Below are 25,361 nucleotides of genomic sequence, written 5' to 3'. Positions count from 1 at the left end.
CATAATTTTCCCTCATTTAAAAACAGAAGTTTTTCCTTGAAAAACAATTTTCCTACAAATATATTTTTTTTTCTTTCCTATGAATTTCTTAAGTCTGCCAAAGTTACGACCTTTTTTCCCCAAGTGAAAAGTATAATTTTCTACTGTCCTTTACTTTGCCTTCCTAGCAGCAGGAGATGATAAAAGATGCCAAGGAGGTCAGTTACACTAAAAATCCTGTTTGTTTGAGTTCACTTAGTTCTAGAAAGCCAAGGTGGGAGAGGTTGGCAATCAGCAAGAGCAGATGTCCCATATTAGTGGAAGGTCATTAGCCATCATATCGCACTGCATGGTTACTCCCAGCACTTTCTCTATGCTTGGCACATGGAGGTGTTCAGAGGATGTTGTCCACCGATGAGCAGAGTTGCCTAATCTAAAATTTGTCTCTAATGTTCAACACATTTTGAACTTAATATTTAATGCTCAAACTTACTTAGCTATGAGGAATGGAGTTACAGGCCTTTTGCCTTTTTTTAAGCAAAAAGTGTAGGCGATGGAATGATTTTGAATTGAACATCAGTATGAGCTGCAGGGCATTTTTCAACAGAATCATGTGGTCAAATATCCCCACCCAGTCTTTTTAAGAGACTCTGGTGAGCATGCCACAGAACCCTTTTACAATCAAGAAGTAAAAGCAAATCAGTCATTTAAAATTAATCTGTGTTGGGGTTTGATTTTATTTATCAATTATTCATTCCTTCAACAGATATACATTAAATACCAACGCAGACAGGGCACTGTAGGGACTGGGATATAGCAGTTGAGAAGACAAGTCCCTGCCCTTAGAGAGCTTATATTTTAATGGGGCCACTCAGCAGGTGTGGGATGAGAGTTTGCTATTTTTATGTAGGGGGATCATGGAAGATCTCATAAAGTATCAAGAAAGAAATGAGGGAGTGAGTTAGTATGTCAGGCAGCAATAATTGTGTGATGATCTGGACTCCCAAGATTATTCAGTCATTGCCATGCAGCATGATTATAATCTTAGGTCAAATTTTTAATGCTATCCCAGTATTTCATGTACTTTGTACTGACTTTTATATAAAATAAGAACACTAAGATGGTTTTTAAGGTTAAATGAGGAGCTTTAAGCATTCAGCACAGCACTGGTACATTGTAGATAATAAATATCAGCTACAACTGATGCTACTGCTACTGCTGTGGCTACTACTACCACCACCACTACTAGTAACTCCTAACACAGCAAACATTTTCCTACATTTCTGAGTTGAATTATTAATTTTAATTCCTAGAAATTAATATCTTTGCTTTAGTGATTCTTCAAATATACCTTATCTTATACCAGATCCTGATTAAGAGTTAACTAACCCATAATTAAAACGTTGCTTCTATTTTTCTGCACATTGTACTTCTCAGAAGTGGTAAGGAGGATTGCGCAGGATGCCTTTATAGTCCTTACCTCTGTTCATGGTTTCAGGTATGCTGCTAAATATTATCTAAAAGTAATTTTTACCAAGAAATATTACTTAGGATACTTGATTGGACAGGGCACTGACATCTCCATTACTTCTAAAACGTTTTGGAGGAAACAGAGCAAGCAAGCTAATGCCCTAATGCCCAAGTCCACTCTGGATTCTGGGTGGAGATTGAGATTGAAGTTCAACTGCTGAAACCTACTAGGGTTTTTTCTTAGATAATGTAGTCACCTTGGAAAAGAAAATTCCAGTGCATTGTAGAAGGGGCTGCTTGCTTCTATGTTAGTCTAGGTTAGAATATTCTTGGGTAAATTACCACTATTTTTCAAGTTTGTAAAACATGATGAGATGATGGCCGACCTGCAAGTCTGCAAGGCCTGCAAGTCATGCAAGTGCAAAATAACACATAAAAAGATAATGGTTAGAATTAAACAGGAGTCTAGCGTATTGGGCAAGGAGCATATACCAGTTCTAGGTTAGGATCCCATTGTAGGCAATGCTCTTTCCCAGAGCTACGAGACTTTATTTTTGCCTCTGAAGTGACTTATGAGTGTTGCTAAGAGAGAAGAAAAAGACCGAAAGAAAACACAGGGGTGCCTTGGTGGCTCAGACGGTTAAGCGTCTGCAATTGGCTCAGGTCATGATCTCAGGGTCCTGGGGTCCAGTCTCATATCAGGCTCTGCTCAGTGGAGAGCCTGCTTCTCCCTCCCCCTCTGCCTGCCTGCTCCCCCTACTTGTGCTCACTCGCTCGCTCTCTGCCAAATAAATTTTAAAATATTAAAAAAAAGAAGAAGAAGAAAAAAAAAAAAAAACACAGCTCAGGCCTAGCAGTGAGCTGATGGGCTTCTGTGGGAAACTGCAGTGACTCCGTGGTGGAAGATGTTCTGCTCTGACCTGTGGATCTGTGTAAGAATCCCGTTACTTTCTCAAAACTGGCCCAGCAATCTGCCTTAGACTGCATCAGGTGTGTCTGTAGGCCTTATATATTTGAAGGGCGCTGAACTGACTTTGCCTTTCTTGCTCTACAATGAGCACTTAATTATTTTCAAGTCTGCTACTGAGTAGCTGTCTGACCTTAGGCAAGTCACTTAGCCTGTCTGGGATTCAGCTTTCTCATCTGATGAATGACAAATGAGATTAGATATTTTTTATGTTCTTTAAAAAATAGCATCGTAGGTTTCTTTCTTTGTATGCATGAGGGAAAAGGGTAAAGTAGAATGTTAATAGGCCTCACACGAGGGAAAGCTGCGTGCTTAGCTATTTCATGACCCGAAGTGGACTCTAAACATTTTCACAAGTTCTTACTTACAGAGAATTAGGTAGACCATAGGGTAGAGTTGGCTGATTAAAAAAAAAAAAAAAAAAAAAAGCGTTGGTTATTATTATAGTCACATAATCTCAAAGTATCTTCTCACAAGGATCATTAATAAAGAAGAACAGACACCTTATTCAAGTTATTGAAGTTAACATCACTAATAATAGAACAAGTAGATCATATGTACCTAATGTGATGCTATAAGGAGGACACAGCCTCACTTTGGTGGTATTCATGCCCCCATGAGGCATAATCTGAACCTAATCATGAGGAAACATCAGACAAACCCAATTTGAAGAACATTCCACCAAATAATTGGCCTGTATGCTTCAAAAATGTCAATGTCCTGAAAGACCAAGACTGAGGAATTGTTTCAGATTAAAAAGGAGACTGAAGAAACATGACAAGTACAATGCAACATGTCCTGGATTGAATCTTGGGCCTGAAAAATAATTTTTATTTATTTATTTTTGTGATCAGGACATGCATGAGACCAATTTTGAAGTTTCTAGATTAAATAATAGTATTAATTTTTGCTGATAAATGTATTGTGACTGTATGCAAGAAGAAAATGTCTTTAGTTTTAGAAGATACACACTGAAGTATTTAAAGGATACGTGTCTGCAATATATCCTAAAACGGTTCAGGAAAAATATAGAGATTGGTAAAACAAACATGGTCAATTGTTAGCCTTTGAGGAGTCTGAAGTGAAAAGTTTATGGGAACTCTTTGTATTATTCTTGCTACAATGTCAGAAGTAAAATTTGGAGATAATCCCATCCTGTTAGCTATATAAATCCAACGGGATGGAAACAAAATGGCAGCATCCTGTTTGCTCCCCTGCCACAGGTGTGAGGGGACCTCAGTGCGCTGGTTTGGGGGTATGTTGAGTACTGAGTAGGGTCATATTCGAAACCATCTGTTCCTTACTGATGACCTCACGGTATTTGTTTTTTCATGTATTCATTATTTTATTCAACAAACATACAACAGTTGCCTTGTGCCAGGCCCTGTGCCAAATGCTAGAGTTAAGATAGTAAATAAGACAGACAGTTTGGTGGGCAGGGACAAACATAAAATGACAGCATAAATAATCCCAAGTTTTGACAAGTCCCGTGAAGCAGAAGCACAGTTTGAAAAGGGTATGACGAGAGCCTACGTAACTTGCAGTGTCAGGGAAGGACATTCGGAAGAAGTGACACCTAGGTAAAATGTAAAGGAGTGGTGTGGATTGTCAGGGTGTGAGATAGTGGAAAGTAGAGAAACTCCACAGTGGAGAGGTAGCTTGTGTGAAGGCCCTCAGTCAGGAAATAACCTGGTATGTTTAAGGAATTGGAAGGTCCACGTGCTTGGAGCATAGGGACCGCATTCTAGTATCCACAGTGGGAATGTATTAAGCAGAAAATTATGGAAACTAGATTACACGGTTTTTAAAGATCACTGTCTACTCCGTGATTGTGGCCTGGAGGGAGGCATGGATGGAACAGAAATAAGTTAGGAAGTTATTATTGCAGATGTCCAAGGGAGGAATGATGCTGGTTTGACCAAGAGTTCAGAGTGGAGCCAGGATCATGGCAGATCTGAGTATCTTCTGGAAGTCGAATTGATTGGATAGGGGGAATCGAGGTAGCAGGAGTACGAGCATGATACACAAGCACTTGCCTTGGATGACTGGCAAATGGTGAAGCTATTGACTGACCAGGAAACAGAAGCGATCTTAACAGGTATAGAGGAAAAGTTAATACATTCAGTTTTGCACAAAGTTTTAGTACCTGTGCAGACTCAATAACTCAGTAGGCAGTTGGCACCAAAGAGAGTGGTCTGGGATGAAGACAGAGTTTTATGGATCATTAACACCTTCATTTCATAGTTTACATAGAGCATATAATATTATTTTTATAGAAGTTTAGTGATTTCTTCTGGTATAATGTTCCCTCAAGCCTTAGGAACCAGATTCCTTTGCTCATTTCCTTTGCACAGTGTCTTTCATGAAACATGTGTTCAGAAAAGGCTAAATAAGTGAAGTCCGAAAATAAGCGCCATGGAAGACATAGCAGGTATGAAAGTGCCATGTGTAGTTGGCCATGTGTAGTTGATATTTGAAAAAGCATGGGAAAATGGGACAGTTTGAAAATAAAATATAGATCAGTATGCTCCTTTTGGTGTCATGACAAATACTATAGCGGTTCTGCAAAAAATCAACGAAGGCTTCGTTTAGTCCCTGGGACCATACAAATAACCTTGCAGGACAAAGAGCCAGAGACAGAGTGGCTTCTCCTCCATGTGGCCTCTTTCCTTCCACACATGGGTCCCCATTGTTCTACTAACCATCTGACCAGGGACATGAGCTTCATGTTAGGCAGTGTGTTAGAAACTTGGAGAATTTGTATCATTTGCGTTTATTTATCTCCACATAGCATAATACAGCTTTCATATTTCTGATAATTCCTGAAACAGCCTGACAATGCTTTAACCACTGTTTACTAGTTTAATCACACTGTAATAGTGGATAAATTTATTATCTCAAACATCCACTTTATTTAGTTTTTACCTTCTTGCCCTTATAAGTCAACAAACCATTTTCACTGACCCTTATTTTCTTATTCCCTTAGCTTATGCTTCGTCTTTTGTCATTTTTTCCTTGATCACTTGGCATTTGGGTGTAACTTCATTTTATTCTGATAATGTAAATGTTTGTTTTAAACCCATTGTAGTAGTTTCTTTGGGCTGTCATAAAAATTACTATAAGCTGGGTGGCTTAGAACAACAGAAATTTACTCTCTCACAGTTCTGGAGGCTAGAAGTTGTAAATCAGAGTATTGGCAGTGTTGGTTTCTAGTAGAGGCTCTGAGGGAGGATGCATTCCATGCCCTTTTTGTAGTTTCTGGGTGGCCATTGGCAATTTCTGGCATCCTGAAGTTTATAAAGACATGACTTCAATCTCTGCCTTAAATACACAGTACCTTCTCCTCTGTGTGTCCTATCCCTTTCCTTAATCTTGTAAAGACACTTGTCATTGCATTCAGAGCCCACTTTAGTGCAGTTAGAGCCCTCCCTGCCCCCGAATGTGGAATGACATCATCTACCATCTTGAGATCCTTAACAGCTGCAAAGACCTGTTTTCCCAGCAAGATCATATTCATAGATTCTAGGTGGACTCCTCTTTTGGAACAAGGTCTACCATTCAACCTATTACAAGCTCATGGTATCTATTTAAAATTTTTAAATTTAAAAATTTAAATTTTTCCCGTGCCCTCGGGTGCCCTCGTTTTTTTCTTTCTTTCTTTTTTTTTTTTTTTGTAGAACCATCCAAAGGTAGAACTGATGTGGGCCCTGCCAGAGGGCCCTTGGCCTCAGCGGGGTGTGGGGGTGAAGGGAAATGACTCTGATCTAAGGCGTTGGCCCTGCAGTGATTGACAGATCCACGTGCCCCCCCCCCCTTTAAGCTCGACAGATGGACACAAATACCGAATTATATAGGGAGCAAGTTCACTTTGGATGAACTTCTATTTCTGAGGCAGAGGCCAAGTCACGAATCTGGGGGCTGCCCTCTCCCCCTTCTAGGAGTGGGATGTGACTGTTCTGAGCCTTGAAAGATGGATTTCTGACTCCTGGAAGGGAGAGGGGGTGCCTAACGGGAGAGAAAGAAGGGAGGCTAAATTTTTCCATCCTTTTTGTTTATAACTGGTTGTTTATAAATTGTTTGTAAGTTAGAGTGGTAAGAGGACTTGCATTAATAGGATAGATAGGTAGTCAGTGGATGGAAGTTAGAAGGAAGCCATTATCTTAACGCAATGAAGTGTTTTAAATGAATCCTAACCTTCCTGCAGTAAAATGCACTTGTTCCTAAGAGAAAGCACTTCTAAGCCAATGAGGGTTTCCAAGACTTATGTCTTGAAACTTCATATATAATAATCTGATACATAATAAGAACCTAATAATTCTGATATTTAAAAATTTGGTGATTAATGGAACACTGTGTTTTTCAAACCCCTTTTACGTACATTCATTAGATTAATGTCTCCAGTGGTTCTCTGAGCCAATGGCTCCACAAGAAGTGCCATGAAACGTTCCCTTGGCCAAACAGATGTGCCACACATGCTGCTTGTATGACACAGGAAAGTGCCAGTTTTCCTAGACTGCCCCGAGTTTACTTCTGGGTGCAACACATGCTCATGATGTTTAATGCTCGTTTGATGAGCCTTAAAATAGTCGGGGTATGTGAAGTACTTAGAACAATGTCTAGCATGTGGGAAGTGCTGTCTGTTTTACTGTTCCTGCTGCTCCTGCCACCACTTCCAGTACTGTTACCCAGCGTGAAATGTTACATTAGCCTCTCTGACACATTCTAATGTATTTATAAAGCCCTTCTCTGTGAGACTTTGGTTTCACACTTCCATTTCCTGTGCTTCAGCTATACTCTCCCTGTATCCACACTCTTCTGTGGCCTAAGGTAGTTAAAACAAATTGCTGACATTTTTATATTCTTTTTCCTCAGCATGTCTATGAGGTCCACAGAATTTACTGTTCTTGGGCAACTGATCAACTGCAGTTGCACATCTTCATGATCAGGTCATGCTGGGCTTTCTTTTTTTATTTACTTACTTCAAGAGTTCTACTAGCTCCTATAAGGCATTTTTATCCTGAACCTCATAGCTTAAAAAATTCGTAACCAGTACTCAGAGTCCCTTCAGAAATAGAGCTTGCAGATGGAATTTCTACAGATTCAGATAACCTCATTCAAAGCCATCTTTTTTAATGTTCAAAGGCTCAAAAAGCAGCCCTTATGTTTTAATATTTTTCATTTTTCATACTGTCCTTTCCCATAGACCTTATGTTCTAAATTAAAAACTGAGTCTCGATCAATGTGTATACTGTTCCCTAACTGACTGTAGTACCCTCACATGACAGCCCTGAGCCAAGGCTTTAGTTTTTCTAGTCTCTCTTTCCTATGAAACAAACAGAAGTTGGTCTAAATTGAGAAGAATTCCTTTTTTTCCTTCGTGAAATTTGGATGAGGCTCCTAGCTTTGAGGAACAATGCTGAGAGCTCTCTTTTCCTGATACATGCCACTAGTATCAACTTCCCCCACTGAATTCCAAATCTGCATGAGGGTGGAGGTCTCCATTCTGCAACTCTCTTCTCTCCTAATAGCATGAGTAATTGAGTACAGAACTGGCTAGGTTTTCCTTTCATTCGTTCCTTTACGCATGCAACGTTTTTGAGCATCTGCTTGCACCACATATTGTATCACACATACCCCTTAAGTGTGGCATGCAATTTAGCTTAATGTCTCAACAATAGATAGGGATGCAGGGGGCATTCTTGTACCTAAGCACCTCAGTGCCTCACCTGGTCCAGAATTTTTCAAACAAGTACCTTTCATGACATTGCTGAGAGGTCATCTTCAGGCTTTGCTTAACACTCAGGTGACTTCATTTCCAATACAGTACAAAGCACTCAGTTTACTTTTTGAACAAGATAAAAACTTTTTTCTTCCTTTACTCTAGAGACTTACTGTACCTACATACAATAATTTGTCTCATTAGAGCTACTCAAAGTAAATATACTATATTTCTTTAGGTGTGCTTCCACGCACCACCCCCCCCCCCACATTGTGTTTCTTTTTCTTTTCCGTAAACTACCTCAGATTATTCAATCTGTCCTCCTATACATAGCAGCCATATCTGTTACCATCCTGGCCAGCCTGCTATGGGGATGCCCTCAAATTTTTCAGAATTGAGCATAAAGATTCCTATATTGCCTGACTTGCTGTTTCAGATTTTGCTCAGTCTTTCTATTCAAAGTTCAGTCTTCTCCAGTTAATTTCCCCTCTTTCTTTTCTCCTTCCTCCTCACAGGGTACTGTTCTCCTATTTAGATGAATCTGAGAACTTCTTTCCTTACCAGTAACCCCCTCCATAGGTACCCACATCCATTCATTCAGTGGCTCATTATTGGAAGCCTACTGCAGGGAGGGCATGGTTCAAATTGCTGGAGATACACAGCACTGAAAAAAAAAACCACACAAACATCTCTGCCTTTGTGGAACTTACATGCTAGTGGGGAAGACAGATAATAGATAAAAATAAGAAGTTGGTGAGTGCTCTGGAAAAATAATATAATAGGGTGATGGTACTCAGGAGTGCCAGAGATGGTTTATTATTTTATCTGGGGTGGTAGGGGGGTGAGGAACAAAACTAGGGGCTCATTTTTTCCTCCTTCTGGTAGCTTAGCAGAAAGCTGGTTCAGCAGTTCTGAGTTTTCTCAACAGTAGGAGAGGCTGACACCAGCCACTGGTTCCAGAAGCTCCCCTTTCTAGTAGGCCACGTGTATGACCAATGTCTTAGTCTGTTCGGACTGCTATAACAAAATAACATAGCCTGAGTGACTTATGAGCAACAGAAATGTATTGCGCACAGTTCTGGAATCTGGGAAGTCCAAGGTCAAGGCGTCAGCAGATTCAGTATCTGCCGAGAGCCTGCTTTTCTATTTCAGAAAAGGTACCACGTGTCATGTGGTGGAAGGGGTGAGGGAACTTGGTGGGACCTCTTTCCTAAGAACATGAATCTCATTCAGGAGAGCTCTAGCCTCATGACCTAAGCACTGCCCAAAAGCCCCACTTCCTGATACCATCACAGTAGACATTAGGTTTCAACATATGAATTTGGGGATTGGGGCAACACAAACATTCAGTCTGTAACAGGGCATTTCTGATATTACAGACTTGCTTAGTTAAGCACCCTGTCAATCTGTAGAGCATATTCTGACCCATGCAATGTGGCCAGAGCAGAAGGAGAAGTAAGAGAGGCCAGACCATGTGGTGCCTTTTAGGATTTCAGCCTTTACTCTGGAAAAAAATGAGAAGCCACTGATGGGTTTAAGCAAAGAAAAGACATGATTTATGTATATATCAATAGGATTATTCTGGCTTCTTTGTTGAAAAAAGACCAGGGAGAAGTAGAGGACAAGGTAGAAACAGGAAGACCAGTGAGGAGGCTCATGCAGCGCCCCAGCTAAGAGGTGATAACAGCTTGGAACAACATGTAGCCATAGAGGCAATGTATTTTGAAAGTGATCCAACAGGATATTCACATCAGATGTGAAACAGAATAGCAAGGGAAGATTCAAGAATGGCTAAGGCTTTTGACCGGAGCAAGTAGAAAATTGGAGATTTTTTGAGGGGCTCAGATGGGGCCTAAAGTCTAGTCATAGCGTTCTCAATCCAAAATGAATAATTTCATTCTATATCACTTCTGTATATGTCTGTCTTTTCACTGATCTTTTGATGTCAAATGCTCTGTCTTGTTATATCTGTAATATTCCCTTAGCACAATACTTGGCACATAAGCAGTTACTTAATAAATATCTGTCAATTATTTTTAAAGAGTGAGGATTTAGAATTAAGTTCATGTCTTGATGAAATAGATGTCTGAATAATCTGAAATTCCTAGAAATGTCAAATGATCTAATTTTCCATAACAATAGGAAAGGCCTTACACTCATTTTTTTTCTTGTCAATGGCTTTATATTGCTTATACTGTGCAGTGTTGAATACAAAGTAGCTGTTTGTTTTTTCCAGTAATTCTAGATATAAATTTTCCTTGTTACAACTTTGAATTTCAGGTTAAAGGAGATTGGTCCATTTACCAGATGTCAGCATTCAATGAAATGAAACCAATCTAAATTATTTAGCTTTTTTGGTGACAATATATAAAATATACACTAAACACTAAACATTTGCGGGAAATGGAGGAAGAAATTTCTGACATTATGCCTAAGACATGGCTAAGTTCTAAAATAAAATGAGGTTAAGGATTACAAATTTAAATTAAACATTCATTAAATTCTCAGCATGTTCTCTGCTGCTAGGCCATCTGTAGAAAGTCTTGGTAAAAAGAATCTACTGGATTGCTCATCAAAGTGTCCCACATAGGAACATCATTCTCCTCTTCGAGGCCACTGCTGGGCAGCGAACTCACAGGGAACACCGTATTAATGTAGTACCATTGGCTCAATTGCCTGATATCTTTACTAACAACCTTATGGTACATAAGTGAGTGTGAACACACGTAGTTGTTATAACTTAAAGCAGAGTGTCAGGTAATGTCTGTCTCAGAGAAAAATTAGCAAATACTTAGGGTCATGTTCAGTTATACATGTAATGGCAGCTCAAAAATACCTTGTGATTTGATAACCAGTACCTTAAGGAAGAGTATTGATTGAGCTTGCTCTCTACCATGTATAAGTTTCAAATATTATTGAAAATTGAGTAGATTTTTACTTGCTCACAAAAATCGAATAGCCTAATCAAGGCAGAGCTAAAACTTTAAAGTGATAGTTAGTTAACCTTGATAGCAAAAGTATTGGCATTAAATACCAATTCACAAGCACCTTTTTACCTTTTTATTCTACTGTAAACACTGTGTTCTTCTTAATTGATATACTTCTGTGTTCTGTGGCAGTTTTCTCAGTTAAATCTCAGAAATGAATACTGTTCACTAGTGAATTATGGCTACACTGATAGCTTCTGCTCCAAATTTATTAACAGGTAACTTCTGTTTCAGTTAGAGAATGTCTGTACTTTAGGTTTTGTTTGTTTAACTTGGAAAAGTTGATAAATAATACTTCTTAATAGTTCCTACTGAGAAGTATTAAGTCACTAAACTACGAACCATTCACTTCCTAATATCCCAACAGTGGTAGCCCAGTTGAGTGCCAAGTATCATGTGAACATAGGCAGAGACCACCTAAGTGAACGTGTTGGTCTCTCTGAGTAAGGTTCTCCTCCATCTGTGCTAGTAAGGAGCTCAAAGTGTTTGAGGAAGGAGAAAAGTTAGGCCCTTAATGAAAGCATGCAGTTTGCAAATAATTACTTCAGCAATAAGGGCCTTAACATAGACTTACCATTCTCAGAGGACACAGATATGAATAAAAGAGTTCTTTCTATCAAGAAGCTTCCCAAAATGATGGAATATACTAACAGACAGTCTACAATATTAGGGGACAAAGTGAATTTTAGCCCAGGAAGTGAAAGGAATGGGAGATAATCATTCACCTCAGACATTCTCATTTGAATGCCACTGTTACTAGGCTATTTCTAATTCCGTTCCAGGACAAGCACTTACCAATAATTCTTACATTAGCAGCATCTTGGTATAGTAGGATTTTGATGAAGAAAACATGTATTTGCACCTGCCTCTAGAAGTAGGTGGATATGTTCTCAGTAAGGATGTAAATATATTTTGCAGGTTAAGCCACTATGCAAAATTTCCTTTATTAAATACCTTATTCTGACATCATTTATATCTAGATTTAAATCCATACTTTCCAAGGGAAACATGTTGTTTTATACTCTTTTCTCCATAAATGCCAGGCATTCAGATGCTATTTTGCCAGTTTATGAGAATGAAGGACCCAAAGGCAGTAAAAATTAATATAAAGGAAGAACAGCAACAATAAGTCATGCAGCAATGCGTGGAAAACTAGAAAGCGTCCCTACCAATCCTTAAAATATTTGGCTGAGAGCAATGCACCGGGTAGCAGGAGAAACTGATTAACCTTTTACCCCTAAGAAGATTCTTCAGGCATACAGTATGCTTAATGCCGGGAGACACATGGTACCTAATAGCTGTTCGGCATCTCGGAAAAAATTACAGTTATTTTAGGAATATCATTGATAGATTATGGTTCTCAGGGATCCTGGGAAATAAAACCTTGAACATACTTCACATTCTTTGTGTTGCGCTGGCTTTTGTCAGAAATCTTAAGTGTGCAGAAGATGAGCTAAATGCATAGGAGGAGGAGACATAGGGAGCTTGCAAAATTAAATACCCTGCTGAGATACTTGTCCATTTGGTAGCTTCAGTAGCTTAGCACTGGGCCTGATCCTGTGGGGGTGCAGCAGCAGTCTAAGGGTTAGCCCCTGCTCTCCAGAATCAACAATAAATTGGAGCTACAACACAAGAGCACACGCAGTAATTAAACAGCAGAGCCAGTGGGTGCCCTGATCTAAGTACCTACAGGTGGCTAGAAAGAACAAGGAAAGCGGGGGACAAGTGTTGTCTGGCTCGGTGGTCAGGGAGCTTTGGAGACAAGAAGGTTAAGGTTAGCAGAGGGGCAAGGTGGAGGAACAGCATTCCAGAGGGAGCAGAAGTTTTGAGTTGGAACCGAAGCTGAGGGCCTTGGCAGGTATTCCCACCAGCTGATCTGGCTGAAAAGAATCAATGTGACAAAATGATGGAAGATTTGGTTAGAAAGGCAGGAAATAGCCAGACGATGAATTGCCACGGAACTCAGGGCAAGAGTTTGGATTTCATAACCTGGGAGAAGGAATGACGAAATCTCTGTTTATTGTGAGTAGCTGGGAGGCAGTTTTTAGAATAGAATGGAAAGAAAGTTCAAAGCAAGAATACCAATTAGGAGGCAGTTGTCTTAGTTTAGAAATGGCGTAAGTACCCGGGTGGGGATGTGGAACTGAGAATTCAGGGAAGGAGTAACTTCATATTTCAGAGGACGAAGAGAATGAATAGGAAGAACCAAAAAGCATACTGATTTTTGCAAGGTTAGTTTGCCAAGGACACAAAAGTCCTTGAGAAGACAAAAATGTGGAAAGTTGAGCTAGATTACTGGGAGGAAGATGATGGTTTGAGGCAGCTTGCATCAGGGATAATGGTTGTCCTTCATGGCAGTGTCCTATAAAACATCTGCAACCACGGACTGAAATCCAGGTGAGGACCCAGGACATATCCTAGAATCTTTCCATTCATTGGGGGAAAAACAAAATTAGTCTCGAGGGAAGCCAGCAGAGGAGCCAAGGCCTAACCATGGGGGAATAGCGACCATTCAGCTAAGATGATAATATTTTAGATAAGATTGAAGAAGATTCTAATTGTAGCTACTTGACAGGAATGCCAGTGCTTCTAAAGCTTTTAGCGTTAGATAAGAGAGAGTAGCACACCCACATTGTGCATCTGAAACAGATTCGGGTTCACTATGCATAGTGAGGCATTATCCATATTACTTCAGGAATGTTAGATATTTTAAAATTAGAGACAGGCTATCTGATCTAATATCTACCAGTTGAGATTATTTCAATTGTATTTAATTGTGTCTTCATTGATTTCTTATTTCTTCCTTCTAGAGCTAACTTATCTCGTTATATTTCAGACTGCTGGTTTAAATTACCTTCATTAGAAATTTTGAAGAAATACCGTCTTCTTTTATTGCTTTATGGATAAAATAGTACCAGAGAGATAACCAAGGATGGACACTTAAAAAGCAGTTTAAGGAGAAAATTCTAGTACTTGACAGAAGTAATGTGTAGACTGGGGGATTCTAATTTAGGTTCTCATGAACATGGGGTAGGAATCTTGTCACCAGACATTCTGCCAATAATACGGTTAGGTATGAGCCATTTTTCCTCATTAAATTAGAGATGGCATCCCCTCCTGTCTCTAATAGTGGGTATAACATGGTCTCAAGGAAATTTAAACAAACCAGTTATGTTGAATGGCAATAAATGAATTGAGCAGATTGTAAAATTAGTTGTAATGGCATCTACCACTGAATTTCAAAGTTAAAAAAATGTAATCTGGAAGATGCAATGGATTTGAAAGAAACTTGATCATCAACAAGGATATGCTTCAGGGTAGATTAAAAGTAAATATGTAAGGCCATTCCTGAGGAAAGCATCACGAATGCATCAATGCATTTATGAGGGATTCATAGCATAGCCCATGGTTCCAAGAGCATCTGAATCACCTCCCAAATCACATGGCCAGTCTACTGTCCAAATCTACTTGCATGGTGCTTGTGTATCCCCTTCATGAGTTACTGCTGTTCATGGGTATCCCAGAATCCCTTCCTGACAAGAGTATTACCTTCAGGAGAATTCTGTGGCTCTCAAATCGATCAGTGGCCTGAAAGAGATAGAATATATTGCAAGATTACATGGACTCATTCCAGCTTGTTTAGCCCACTTTCACTTTCACTTTCACATCATCCTTGTACAGAAATTTTTTGTTGCAGTTTAGACTAGGTCCAGGTCCAAGTAACAGAAATCCAAAAACCATTGGCTTAAACAGGATAGACCTTTATTTCTCTTCATCTAAAAACCCAGAAGCGGTCAGTCCTTGGTTGTGGGGCAGGTCAGGTCATCTCTTCCATTAAGTCTGTGGTAAGCCAGCTTCTCTCAAGCTTGTGAGCTATCATCCTTAAGCAGGAGACCTTTCTTCTCATGGACCCAATAGTAGCTTTCTCATTCTACACAGCAGGATAGAATAAAGAACCAAAAAGAGAAGCAAATGCCTGTGCCAGCTACCTCACAATACCCTTGCTTCTATGCCAGTGGCAAGAACTTAAATAGCTGCGAAAGACAGAAATGTATGCCTTTGGGGCAAATAACCTATTATAGGGATGAAGGGAAGAATAAAGATCAGGAGAAATTTTATAACCATGACTTTCTTTTCCTTTACAGTGGCACTATGGTATTTACAGGTAGAGTTTGATAATTGCCTAGGAAGGCATCCGAAGCAGAGTGGTAGACACAGCAATGCAGCAGTTAAGAGCCTAGACCCAGAAATCCTGCTACCTTATGTTTAAATCTAGACTGTTCTAAGATACCAAGGGGAAACGGTATTAGTGGCCTCATCTTTGAATTGTTGTGATGATTAAATACTGAATATAAAACATGGAGCATGGTATTTAACACTTCAGAACCACTTGAGAACCGTTCACTTTTATTATTTAAAAGTAAAACATTTCTTAGGGTCGAGTTTTTGCATAGAACTTTCCCATACATTCTCAAAATTGGAGGATGTACTTACTTTTCCAGATATGCTAAGACTTGGAATGATTTACATTTTCTTTGTGGAAATAAGCTTGCATGTGCATGCTTGGTTGGGGGTGGTGCCTAACAAATGTGTGAGTGACTTTCCTATGGGCTTTTGTTAACTCTACTCTCTAGGCTCTTACTTCTTAATACCAGTTTTGATGTGAAGCATATTTTCCATTAAGAATTTACAGGCTCCCCCTTTCCACTGGTGTAACAAAGTGGGAATTGTGCGTCACATGAAAAGAAGGCCATCCTCAGATGGAAGGGGTTCAGAGATGGCACCGTGGAGTGGGTATGCTGTGTTCACCTGGAGAGGGATAGACGGCTCTAAATTTCAGACCTTACATCAATAAAAATGTAAAACTCTGGCTTGTCCTATATTTAGAAATGGTGATAGGAGAAAAGTGGGTGAAAGCCAAGCTTGATATTCCAACTTTGATGTGACCGTTTTCTTGTGATTATAGACAACAAAATAGATGTGTTGAGATAATTTTTTGCCATTACCTAAATGCTCTTTTGCTTCTCTCTTTTTCTTTCTTTCTCTAAGCCCCTTCTTTGTTCTGTGGGTTTTCTTTTGTAACTCCTCCAGACTACAGCTTTGTTCCCCCTTCTTCCACTCCTTTCTGGTCAGGTACTGCTTTACTGCTTTTATATGTCTTTTCAACTTGCTTCTGTTTGCAAATAAAATATTTTGACTTTTATGTATGGCTTCTCGTATAGATGCATCTTCTCACAAATAGTCCCTAGAGTCACATTTCCACTATGTAGTTTCCTCTTCTCTGTCATAAAGCCATTGTTTGTCATGTCATTTCACTCCTCTGGTTTTGTGTGTGTGCTCATGTTCTGTGTTTCTGTCAGACATTTTTTATTTTATCTGTTGGGGAAAGGTTGGAAAGGTTGAGGGCTGAAAGTATGAAAGTAGGGGATGAACCACTTATTAGGACCATTAGTTTTCCTGAGGATCAGAAATTTTAGTTAAGGAAAGTCAATGTTCATATAGTACCATTGAGATAATAAACAGAACCCAAACCCCAACTCTGTCTCCAGAGAGTAAAGTTCGCGTTGTTCGGCAGAATGACTGTGCCCATCAGTTTATGTACAGGCATTTGGCTCTTTATTTCTGTCATTAGCCTGAGAATTTAATGGCTGTTTATGTGACATGTAGGGGGAGTACGTTATGGCTAGGTCAAGTTTGTTTTCTTACAGATTTTTAAAAATTAACGTGTAAGTCTCAGTGAAATCATAACCTTTAGTACTAGAAGGACCTTAGGCGTCAGCTGCAGAGACCTTTCATTTTATAGGTGAGAAAAGTGTGGCCTCAAGGGTTAAGAGACCTGTGCAAGGTCGCACAGTTACGTGGATGATTGGTTTCTCCATCACGGGAGTGTGTTTATGTGCACCAACGCTAAGAGTAGCGCCCCAGTAATGGGTTGGTTCTCAGTAAGAAAACTATTAAAGTGGTTTGTGTCCGAGCAGTAAAAGAAAATGACCTATTTTTACTCCCTTTACACTTGTGAAATCTACAGCATTGCTATCCACTTATCTTACGATAGACTCCTGGAGACTAAAAAAATTTCTGTCATTGCAGAGCCCTGAGTAATAGGCTAGAGATCCGTGTCTCCAAGTGGGCAGGCTCCTCCAGGGTCACGCCGGCCGTAGCCACGGCGCCTGGGCACTGGGAACTGTCACAAGTACAGATGTATGGCAGTTCCCGTCTGATGCTTTTTCTTAAACTTAACGTTCCGCTACCATTTAAGGTTTATAAAGTCCCACCATTCCCAGGTGAGTGATTCTCAGAATCACTGCACATATAATTGAAAACACTTTATAACCCCAAGGAGCAACAGGTGGAGAAGTTAGGATGAAATGTGTTACAAAACACTAGAGAAGAACAAACGTACAGCTTGAACAGACTTTTTCTTTCGGGGCAGGCGAGTTAGGACGGGGAATAATTTAGCTCTTCTCTTCCCATTAAACAAATTTGAATATAGAAAACGAACACCCTGACGTCTTGTTCTTGAGTACATTCCTTCAGCAGAGTTTTCTATACCTGCAGTATTTATTTGAAAGAAAGAGAACAAATTGATGGTGTTTGTGTCCTTCCAGTGAAACTTGATTTAAGCTGCTTCACATAGTGAAATTCTATGTAAAACAACAACTGAGTTGGTCCCCAAATAGTTTTAACTAAAAAAAAAAAAACCTTTTTGGGGGGGAGGAAGAGCCATTTAACTAGAAGTAGTGACATGGATTCCATAGCAGAATTTCAGAGCAAAGCATTTGGTTGTTTTGAGTCTTAGTTGAAGAAATTATGAGGTACAAAATGTAAAGCTCTTACCTTAGAGGTTCTTGTTAGAATTGGAGTATTGAGGAGATATCAATAGGAAATTAATGCTAGGTATTTTAGCTTCTATCTCCTTGGATAGTAACTTAGATACTAATTTTTTTTTCTTTTTTCCTTTTTTTTTTTTTTAACGAAAACTAGTCCCTGTTTTGAGGTGCTTGTGAAGAATGAAACAGAACAATGGCTCTTTAAATGTTATGCAGTGAACCTGACCATACCCGATTGAATTGAAACAGCAGTTGTGCTGCTTTCAAGCTCCTCTGCCATTATCACTAGTCTGTAGTGAAATATCATGGCTGTGCGTTTTGATAGCATCTAGAACATTCATCAGATTAGGCGCTGATGGTTGCTAAAGGAGGAGCAGTTCTGACCCCCCATCCTTCCTTCACAGTGCTAAGTCCGAAAGTGCTGGGCATCGCCATCGCTCGGTATGACTTCTGTGCCAGAGACATGCGAGAATTGTCCTTGCTCAAGGGAGACGTGGTGAAGATTTACACGAAGATGAGTGCGAACGGCTGGTGGAGGGGAGAGGTCAATGGCAGGGTGAGTCGGCACCCGAGGGGCGGGGGGACTGGGCAGTCACTGGCACCCACCGTGGGCCTGGGGACCAGCCTGCGCCCCACGGAGCCGGCCCTGGAGCGGCCGTCCTCGCTGAAAACAGGCACTTGAGAAAAGGAGGTTGAAGAATCGGATCGGGGCATAAGTGAAGTTCACCTGGGCCAGTTAGAGGACGGCGGGCCCTTCCCATTCTGTGCTCCCGAGGCCTCAGTGCACCTGCGGCGACTGCAGGGCGTCCTGGGCGCAGCACCGCAGGTGGGAGGATCGGGCCTCACCCCCGTGTCCTGGGGCATCCGTGGGCGCAGCGGCCGCAGGTGGGGGGATTGGCCGCCCCCCTGTGTCCGGTCCGTGGCAGAGGCGGGCGTTCGGGGTAGCGCCCCGGTAGCTTCCTGAGCAGCGGCTGTGCGCGAGGTTAGAGGAGGGGGGAGGCTCCGCTGGGTCCCGTGGCCGTGGCAGGTGCCCGGGTCGCCCTCGCGCCTCGCCCCGCGGCCGCAGCGTGCCCGCTGCTAGAGAACCAGGCGCTCGGGGCGTGGGGCCCTTTGGGATGCGGGGCCAGGTGTGTTGCTAGGCTGGCTGCTCTTCTCTTCCAGGTGGGCTGGTTTCCGTCCACGTATGTGGAGGAGGACGAGTGACCGGCGCCCCAACCCTCGAGGCACCTGCGCCCCCCGGCCTCGGTGGGTGTCTGCAGGCTCGTGGGCAGCGGGCGGCTTGCCTGCAGGTGGCCCGGCGCCCCGAAAGCGCCTCGACCTGACAGTCCTGCCAATGCTGCGCGAGGCCGCACCCTGTGGAGCCTGCCTTGCTAAATGCTGAACCCGGATTTCCTTTCTTCTCACGTGCCATTTGCCAGAATGTTCGATGGTACAAAGAAGCAGAAATTTAATTTTGCTCTTCCCAGCATGAGGAAAAATTTGAGTTTGGCCATGTGGGCGGCTTCTGGGAAGGGTCCAGCACTGCTTGTCCTCAGTGGCCTCACAGGGTGACTCACTGGCTGGCAGACGCGCCTGCCCGTAGATGCTACTCACAATAAACTAGAAGAGACAAATGCTCAGGTTTGCTTCATTAGGGATCTATCCCAGAGGGGTTTTAATTATTCATTTGATGTTCTGATTATATTTGCAGACTTCTTTATAAAAAAAAAAAGTACATAAAAGCGAGTGTCTTCATATTAAATTTTCACAGCCTTCCTGATTTCGTAGAGGCCTTGTGGACATGTGTACTTCGTGAAGGAATCTGCGCTGGGTGTGTCCTGGGTCATTCAGGGAACCTGGGTACCTGACATTTTCACAGAAGCAGATCAAGGGCTACGATGGATAGTCATCTTCTAGAAGCGACATCTCTAAACATAGAGGCCTTCCCGCCCCCACCCCCAAAAAGCCCTGCTGCATATTTGCCGAATCTCACATTTTCCTGGACTATTTACAGTAGCACAGATAACTCGGCTGAGGATCTTGTAAAGGAAGCACGGCTGGGTCCTTTATGCATTTCTGGGACAGGAGGCCATCTGTAGGCGCTTTTGGGGTGCTTGCTAACTGGTAGGAAGATAGGTGTGGGGTGCATTTATTTGACCAAGCTTTCACTTCTCATATGAGAAGTTTTTTAAGTATGTTTTTCCTGGGATATATACAGAGTCCTCAGTCAAGACAGTCAAGTTAAGACACTAACTTGGCCCTTTCCTGATGAAATATTTTCTCCAGAGCAGAAGTCTTGTTCTGACACGATTCAGAGAGTGTTTCATGTTTGAAGATGACAAAACAAAAACATTAGGAGCATTAACTTAATAGAGCCAAACTAGGAACATTCGATTCTGAAATTTGAGATCATCTCTGAAGTGAGGCGGTGTGCCTGCCGTCTCCCCAACCCACTGTCAGGCCACAGTTGGATGGTCAGTAGACACCTGCCTCTCCGGGGACCCTCGTGAGCTAGGACTTCTCAAAAGATAGATTCAGGACCTTTACCTCAGAATTATGTAAACTGTGATTGTGTTTTAGAAAAATTATTGTTTGCTAAAACCAGTTAAGTTTTTGTATATGTGTAAATGATCACAAAAATGAATTTTATAAAATGTTCTGTACAGTGAAGTTGTACCCTCGAGGTGTACTCTTGGAGTGGATTCTTTCCTATGAAGTCTTATCTGCAGTTCTGTGTCTCGGGAATGTTGTGTCTGTTACCGCCAGCCAAGTGTCATTACGGAGAAAGTCGCGTCCCACAAATCGGAACACTCCTGTGTACAATACTGTAGCTTGTATTGTTTCTTTTATTGTTATTTTAGCCAATAGAGCCCCTCCCTTACAAATGGTGTTTGGTCTTCTTGTTGCATTTCATGGACCTGGGGATTCCCTAGCAGAGGACATTAGAGCCCCTTTTCATGACCTTACCGATTACATCTTTGTCTATGTTTAATACTTTGTATTGGAAATTTTAAATGCGGATTTGTGTAGATTTCTAATACCAAAGACAGAAGTAAATGTTTTTTTCCATATGCTTTGTCTTGCCTGTATGCAGCCGTTGTGTAATACGGTGATTTAGAGTGTATTTCACTTTGTAATATTTTGTAAATATGTCAATACAATAAAATAGTTACTACTTGCATTAAATTGATTTCTTGAGAGTTGAGTCTTTCTATGAACACTTCCATAATTTAACATATACCAACCTCATAATAAACATGGGAACAGAAGCCCTGATTTAGTTAGATTTAGCTCAGGATTGCTGCCTCAGTTATGGACGGTGACCTGTAAGATATGCTCAGTGGTTGCCGATAATATCCACTGACAGGTTTACTGTGCATCTCACACTGTTCTAAAAGCTTCCTGTGGACTAAGTTAAAACCACTCTAGAAGGTAGAGCCCTGTATTATCTCCATAATGCAGTGATCTGGGTTGCAGCTCAGCCCAGGTCAGACAGCGGGGAAGTGCCAGGACTGGGGTTCTGACATGGGCAGTCTGGCTTCAGAGCCTACGAATAGCCACCACCACCTTGTAGTGCCACACTTGCTGCGGCAAAAGAGAGATTAGATGTATTTCTACATAGCCAAGAAGGAGCTGGTTGATGCAAAATAGTGGTTCAAACAATTGAACACAATTCAAGAATATTTGCCTCTTGCCTCGCAGAGGAAAACCTCAAACATCCTAGAGAGACTGTATCAGAGATTTAACTTTTTTTTGTCTTGATTAAAACTTGGACAGAAAATGACTGCTAAACCAGAAAGACCAGGAGGCAAGTTTCCTTTGGCAGAGCAGGCCTGAAGATTGGCCACAGTGGTGGGGGGAGCCTAGCTCATGAGAGGGTTGGGAGCCTGGTGCCTCTAAGGGCTGGGAAAGCCTTATTCCACAGGAGTACACAGTAGTGGTTTCTGTGTGACGTCACCAGCACGACTGCGCTCAGAAGTACAAAATCCCCCTGTGATGGTGCAGTGGGTTATTCAGTCCTACTCCCTTTTCTCAAAGAGCCTAAGACTTTGGGGTCTCTGTTTTATTCCTTCTCTTTGACATTTAACATTTATGTGACTTTTAGACCTCCTATCAAATCATCACTATCCTCACCACCACTGAGGATTCCTGCTTTGTTATTAGTTAACATGGAAACATATGCTTTATAACATTCCTATATAGTTTGTTTTCCATCTGGTAATTGAAGTAAAATATGTGGATAATTAGTCTCTGGGTCGGACAGCAGTATAGAGGAGTGGTAAGACCTTGGCCTCAGACATCAGACTGCACAGCTGGGTCCGCGTCCCATCCAAGCTACACAAGGCCTCAGCCAATCAGTATTACAAAGGCCCCTGCTTCCTAGGATGGTTGTGAGACCCAACTGAGTTTGTCCCTATACAGTGACAGTGTGCCTGACTTATCCTGAACCATTTTTGTCATCATTATCACCATCATCATCATCATCACTGTTGTTAGATGGATTTGCTGGTGAATTGGGGTAGTTGCCATTTTAATCTTTGAATTCCTTTAACATAATTCAGGCTCGTATTACATTAAGGAGTGGAACTCCGCAGATCTTAAATTAGTCCCTCTAGGAAGGAAATTCAGCCATTTGATGGCACAGGAAGAGTGAGTTTTAGCAGCCATCAGATCTGGGTTCAAACCCCAGCTCTGCCATTGACTTTCGTGAAATCAATTTTCTATAATAAAGGGATAATTGTAAGTGTCTGAGGGGCTGTATGAAGGATAAACCATAACATGAAAAAGACACCCAGCAAGGAGCCTGGCACATGGTGGGTGCTCAAGAAGTGTTGCTCTCCTTTCCTTTGTGAGCTATAAAATACTCCAGAATCAGACTATAAACTTGAAGCTCTTATTTTGAATACTAGAGCTAATGATTTGTTTCTTAGACATGGTTTAATTTTGAGCATTCACATTATAGGTGTGCATTCAGGAATAGTAATGTGCAAACTCACAAACAATCTCAAGTTGAGTTTAACAGCTCCACGTTATTTTCACTAGGAAAATGGAATTTTCACCCAGCTCATAATCATTTAGATTCAGTCCATTAGTCACTTCATTTTTCACTGAAACTAGTCTTCTGGGATTGGGTGGACTCTGATTAGGAACATTCTGTACTCGCATCTGGCAGACTTTGGAAGGCACTGGTTGTAAGTAATGGACAAGTCCCAGAGAGAAGGTGAAAAAAGGGATCCTGTCCCTACTTCGATGCCATCAATTAGGCAGGCGTGGGGAAATAGTGATAGAAGACATACAGAAATTTTAGTCTTGTAGACTCTGGTTCTGTCCGAAAGTTCCAGAGTTTCTAGGCACGATGCAGCTAGTAACGCAGATGTTGAGAGGCCTCCGAGCAGAAGCAGAACGTCCATGGAAGCCTCCTCGTGCCCTGTGCTTTAACAGAGCCCAGGTCCGTGTTGAGCCCTGAGCCGGAGGAAAGTGAACTCCAGAATGACTGATGTGCCAACCCGTCATCTGCTGGCACAGCCTGGGCAAGGCGCGCAAGCTCTCCGCCTCGGAAAATGAAAAGGTTAACCGGTTGAATTCTGTTCCATTTTAGCTTTATAGTTGTGTGAAACTCTATTGTTGTTGTTGTTGTTTTTTTTCATGGTTCAGAGTAAAGAAATTCAAAGACTTCATCAAAATGTTCAGGTTCTAAAATATACCAACACTAACCATGCAAGTCAAAAAAATCCGGTTGTATTGTCCAGGAATTGCATTACCATTTGGTGGCGGGACGTGGCCCGGGGCAGCTCCGTGGGTGGGCCTTACCCGGGTGCCAGGGCCTCCCCGGGGAGTGGGTGCCTGTGGGGCCCCCTGGGCACCGTCTCCAGGCTCTGCGGCCCAGTCGCGCAGCGCACCTGGAGCTTCGACTCTGGTGGTTGGGCTCCGTCCGTGTGGATGCCGACTCCCGAGCCTCAGAAACCACAGCCGCTCGCGGTGGCCGCGACGGGCCCTGCCAGGCCGGTGACACGACGCCACCTCCCCCTCCGGAGCGGCCCCAGCGCCTGGGCCAGAGCAGCAGTCGGTCGCGGTGGCCGCGGTCCGTGGGGCTCCCCCGCCAGCCTCCGCGCCAGCAGCGCCCTCCCTCCGTGTGCAGCCCGCCAGGTCCTCACGGACCCGAGCCCGGCAGGTTGGGGCAGCAGCTGGAGAGCAGGTGCGCGGGCCTGTGCTCTGTGCCTGGCCGACACGAGGGGACCGAGGCGGGCAGGGCCAGACGGATGGAAGCCGCAGACGGAGCCTCACGGCCAAGACTCCACCCCGAGTGTCCTGGCCCCAAGGCAAGTAACCCCCCTTTACTCTCATCTGTGATAGAGCATTGCGTGGGAGCCTCCGAGTTTTCAATTTCTACAATTGCTAGGGCCTGTCTTCTGGAATCGTCCAGGGAGCCTCTCTGTGCTGTGGGCAGCTGCTGAGATGCCAGGTCAGGTGGGAATGTGGCGGGGTCACAACCCTTGCACTCCTGCTGTCCGCGTGTACGGTCGTGATTGAAATGTGTCAAAATTTTTTTTTTTAAGATTTTATTTTTAAACAATCTATACACCCACTGTGAGGTTCAAACCCCCAACCCCAAGATCAAGATTGGCGTGCTCCGCCGGCTGAGCCAGCCAGGTGCCCCTGAAACGTGTCACTCTGATAATGACCCAAGAGTGATCAGAGAATGTTTTTGAGTTTTCCAGTGATTTGAATGGTCTCTCCTCAGAAAGGAAAGGGTTTTTGTTGTTGTTTTGATTTGTTTTCAGAGATAATTTAAGATCTGTCTTCTTTTCCCATTTAGATATTCTATTTGTACTCCTATGTGTAGGCTGTATCCTAGGCGTTTAGCATATATGATCTAATTTTTCTCATTTAACCCTTCTAAGACTTCGTCAAACACTGGGACTATCCCGTCTTAATCATGAGAGCTCTAGCCCGGCTGAGCGAGGCTTCGAAACAAGGCTGCTTATTAACACCTCGCCCTGCTTCACTGTTGTATTTAACCTTTTTGTCTAAGAAGCAATAGGGACTCCTGAGGCCTTAGAACCAGACCATCTGGCTCTGCCACGTCGTAGCCTCCTGACGTTGGGCAAGAAGCTTATGCTACTTGTTTCTCTATCATTAAGAATGGGGTGACGATAGCGTCGTATTTCAAAGGGTTTTTTATGAGGGTAAATGAAATAATATGCATAAAGAAGACAGTAAATTTGCATCTAGGCCACCATTTTTAATTAAATTTTTAATGTAACATATAAAAATAAATGTTACAGATTTTAAAAGCTAACTCAGACATGAAAAACCAAACTTCTTTTGTATGTATATTGGCCTTTGGAAGAAGCATCTTGAGTTAATTTCTCACATTAGTTATGCTCTAAGAATGATGTGTCAGGAGCCCAAATTGAACATGGTACATG

The 25,361-nt window shown here is 42.0% G+C and overlaps 1 protein-coding gene across 4 annotated transcripts in view; it reads left to right on the top strand.

The window, feature by feature from the left end:
• The window catches only part of VAV3 (vav guanine nucleotide exchange factor 3), a 352,499-nt gene extending 331,378 nt beyond the window's left edge, over positions 1-21,121 (top strand). For 2 of the 4 annotated variants that reach the window (XM_077905667.1, XM_077905670.1), the window contains exons 26-27: positions 18,357-18,508; positions 19,114-21,121. In XM_077905667.1, coding sequence (XP_077761793.1) covers positions 18,357-18,508; positions 19,114-19,155 — 194 coding nt within the window. In that variant the 3' untranslated portion in view covers positions 19,156-21,121. The remainder of the gene's footprint in view (positions 1-18,356; positions 18,509-19,113) is intronic. The other 2 variants (XM_077905668.1, XM_077905669.1) reach the window with 2 other exon arrangements.
• Positions 21,122-25,361: the final 4,240 nt, after the last annotated feature.

Source organism: Canis aureus, chromosome 8, assembly GCF_053574225.1.
Source record: "Canis aureus isolate CA01 chromosome 8, VMU_Caureus_v.1.0, whole genome shotgun sequence".
Lineage (NCBI taxonomy): Eukaryota > Metazoa > Chordata > Mammalia > Carnivora > Canidae > Canis > Canis aureus.
The sequence above is the reverse complement of the archived record's forward strand: the minus strand, read 5'-3'. Positions and strand labels throughout refer to the sequence as shown.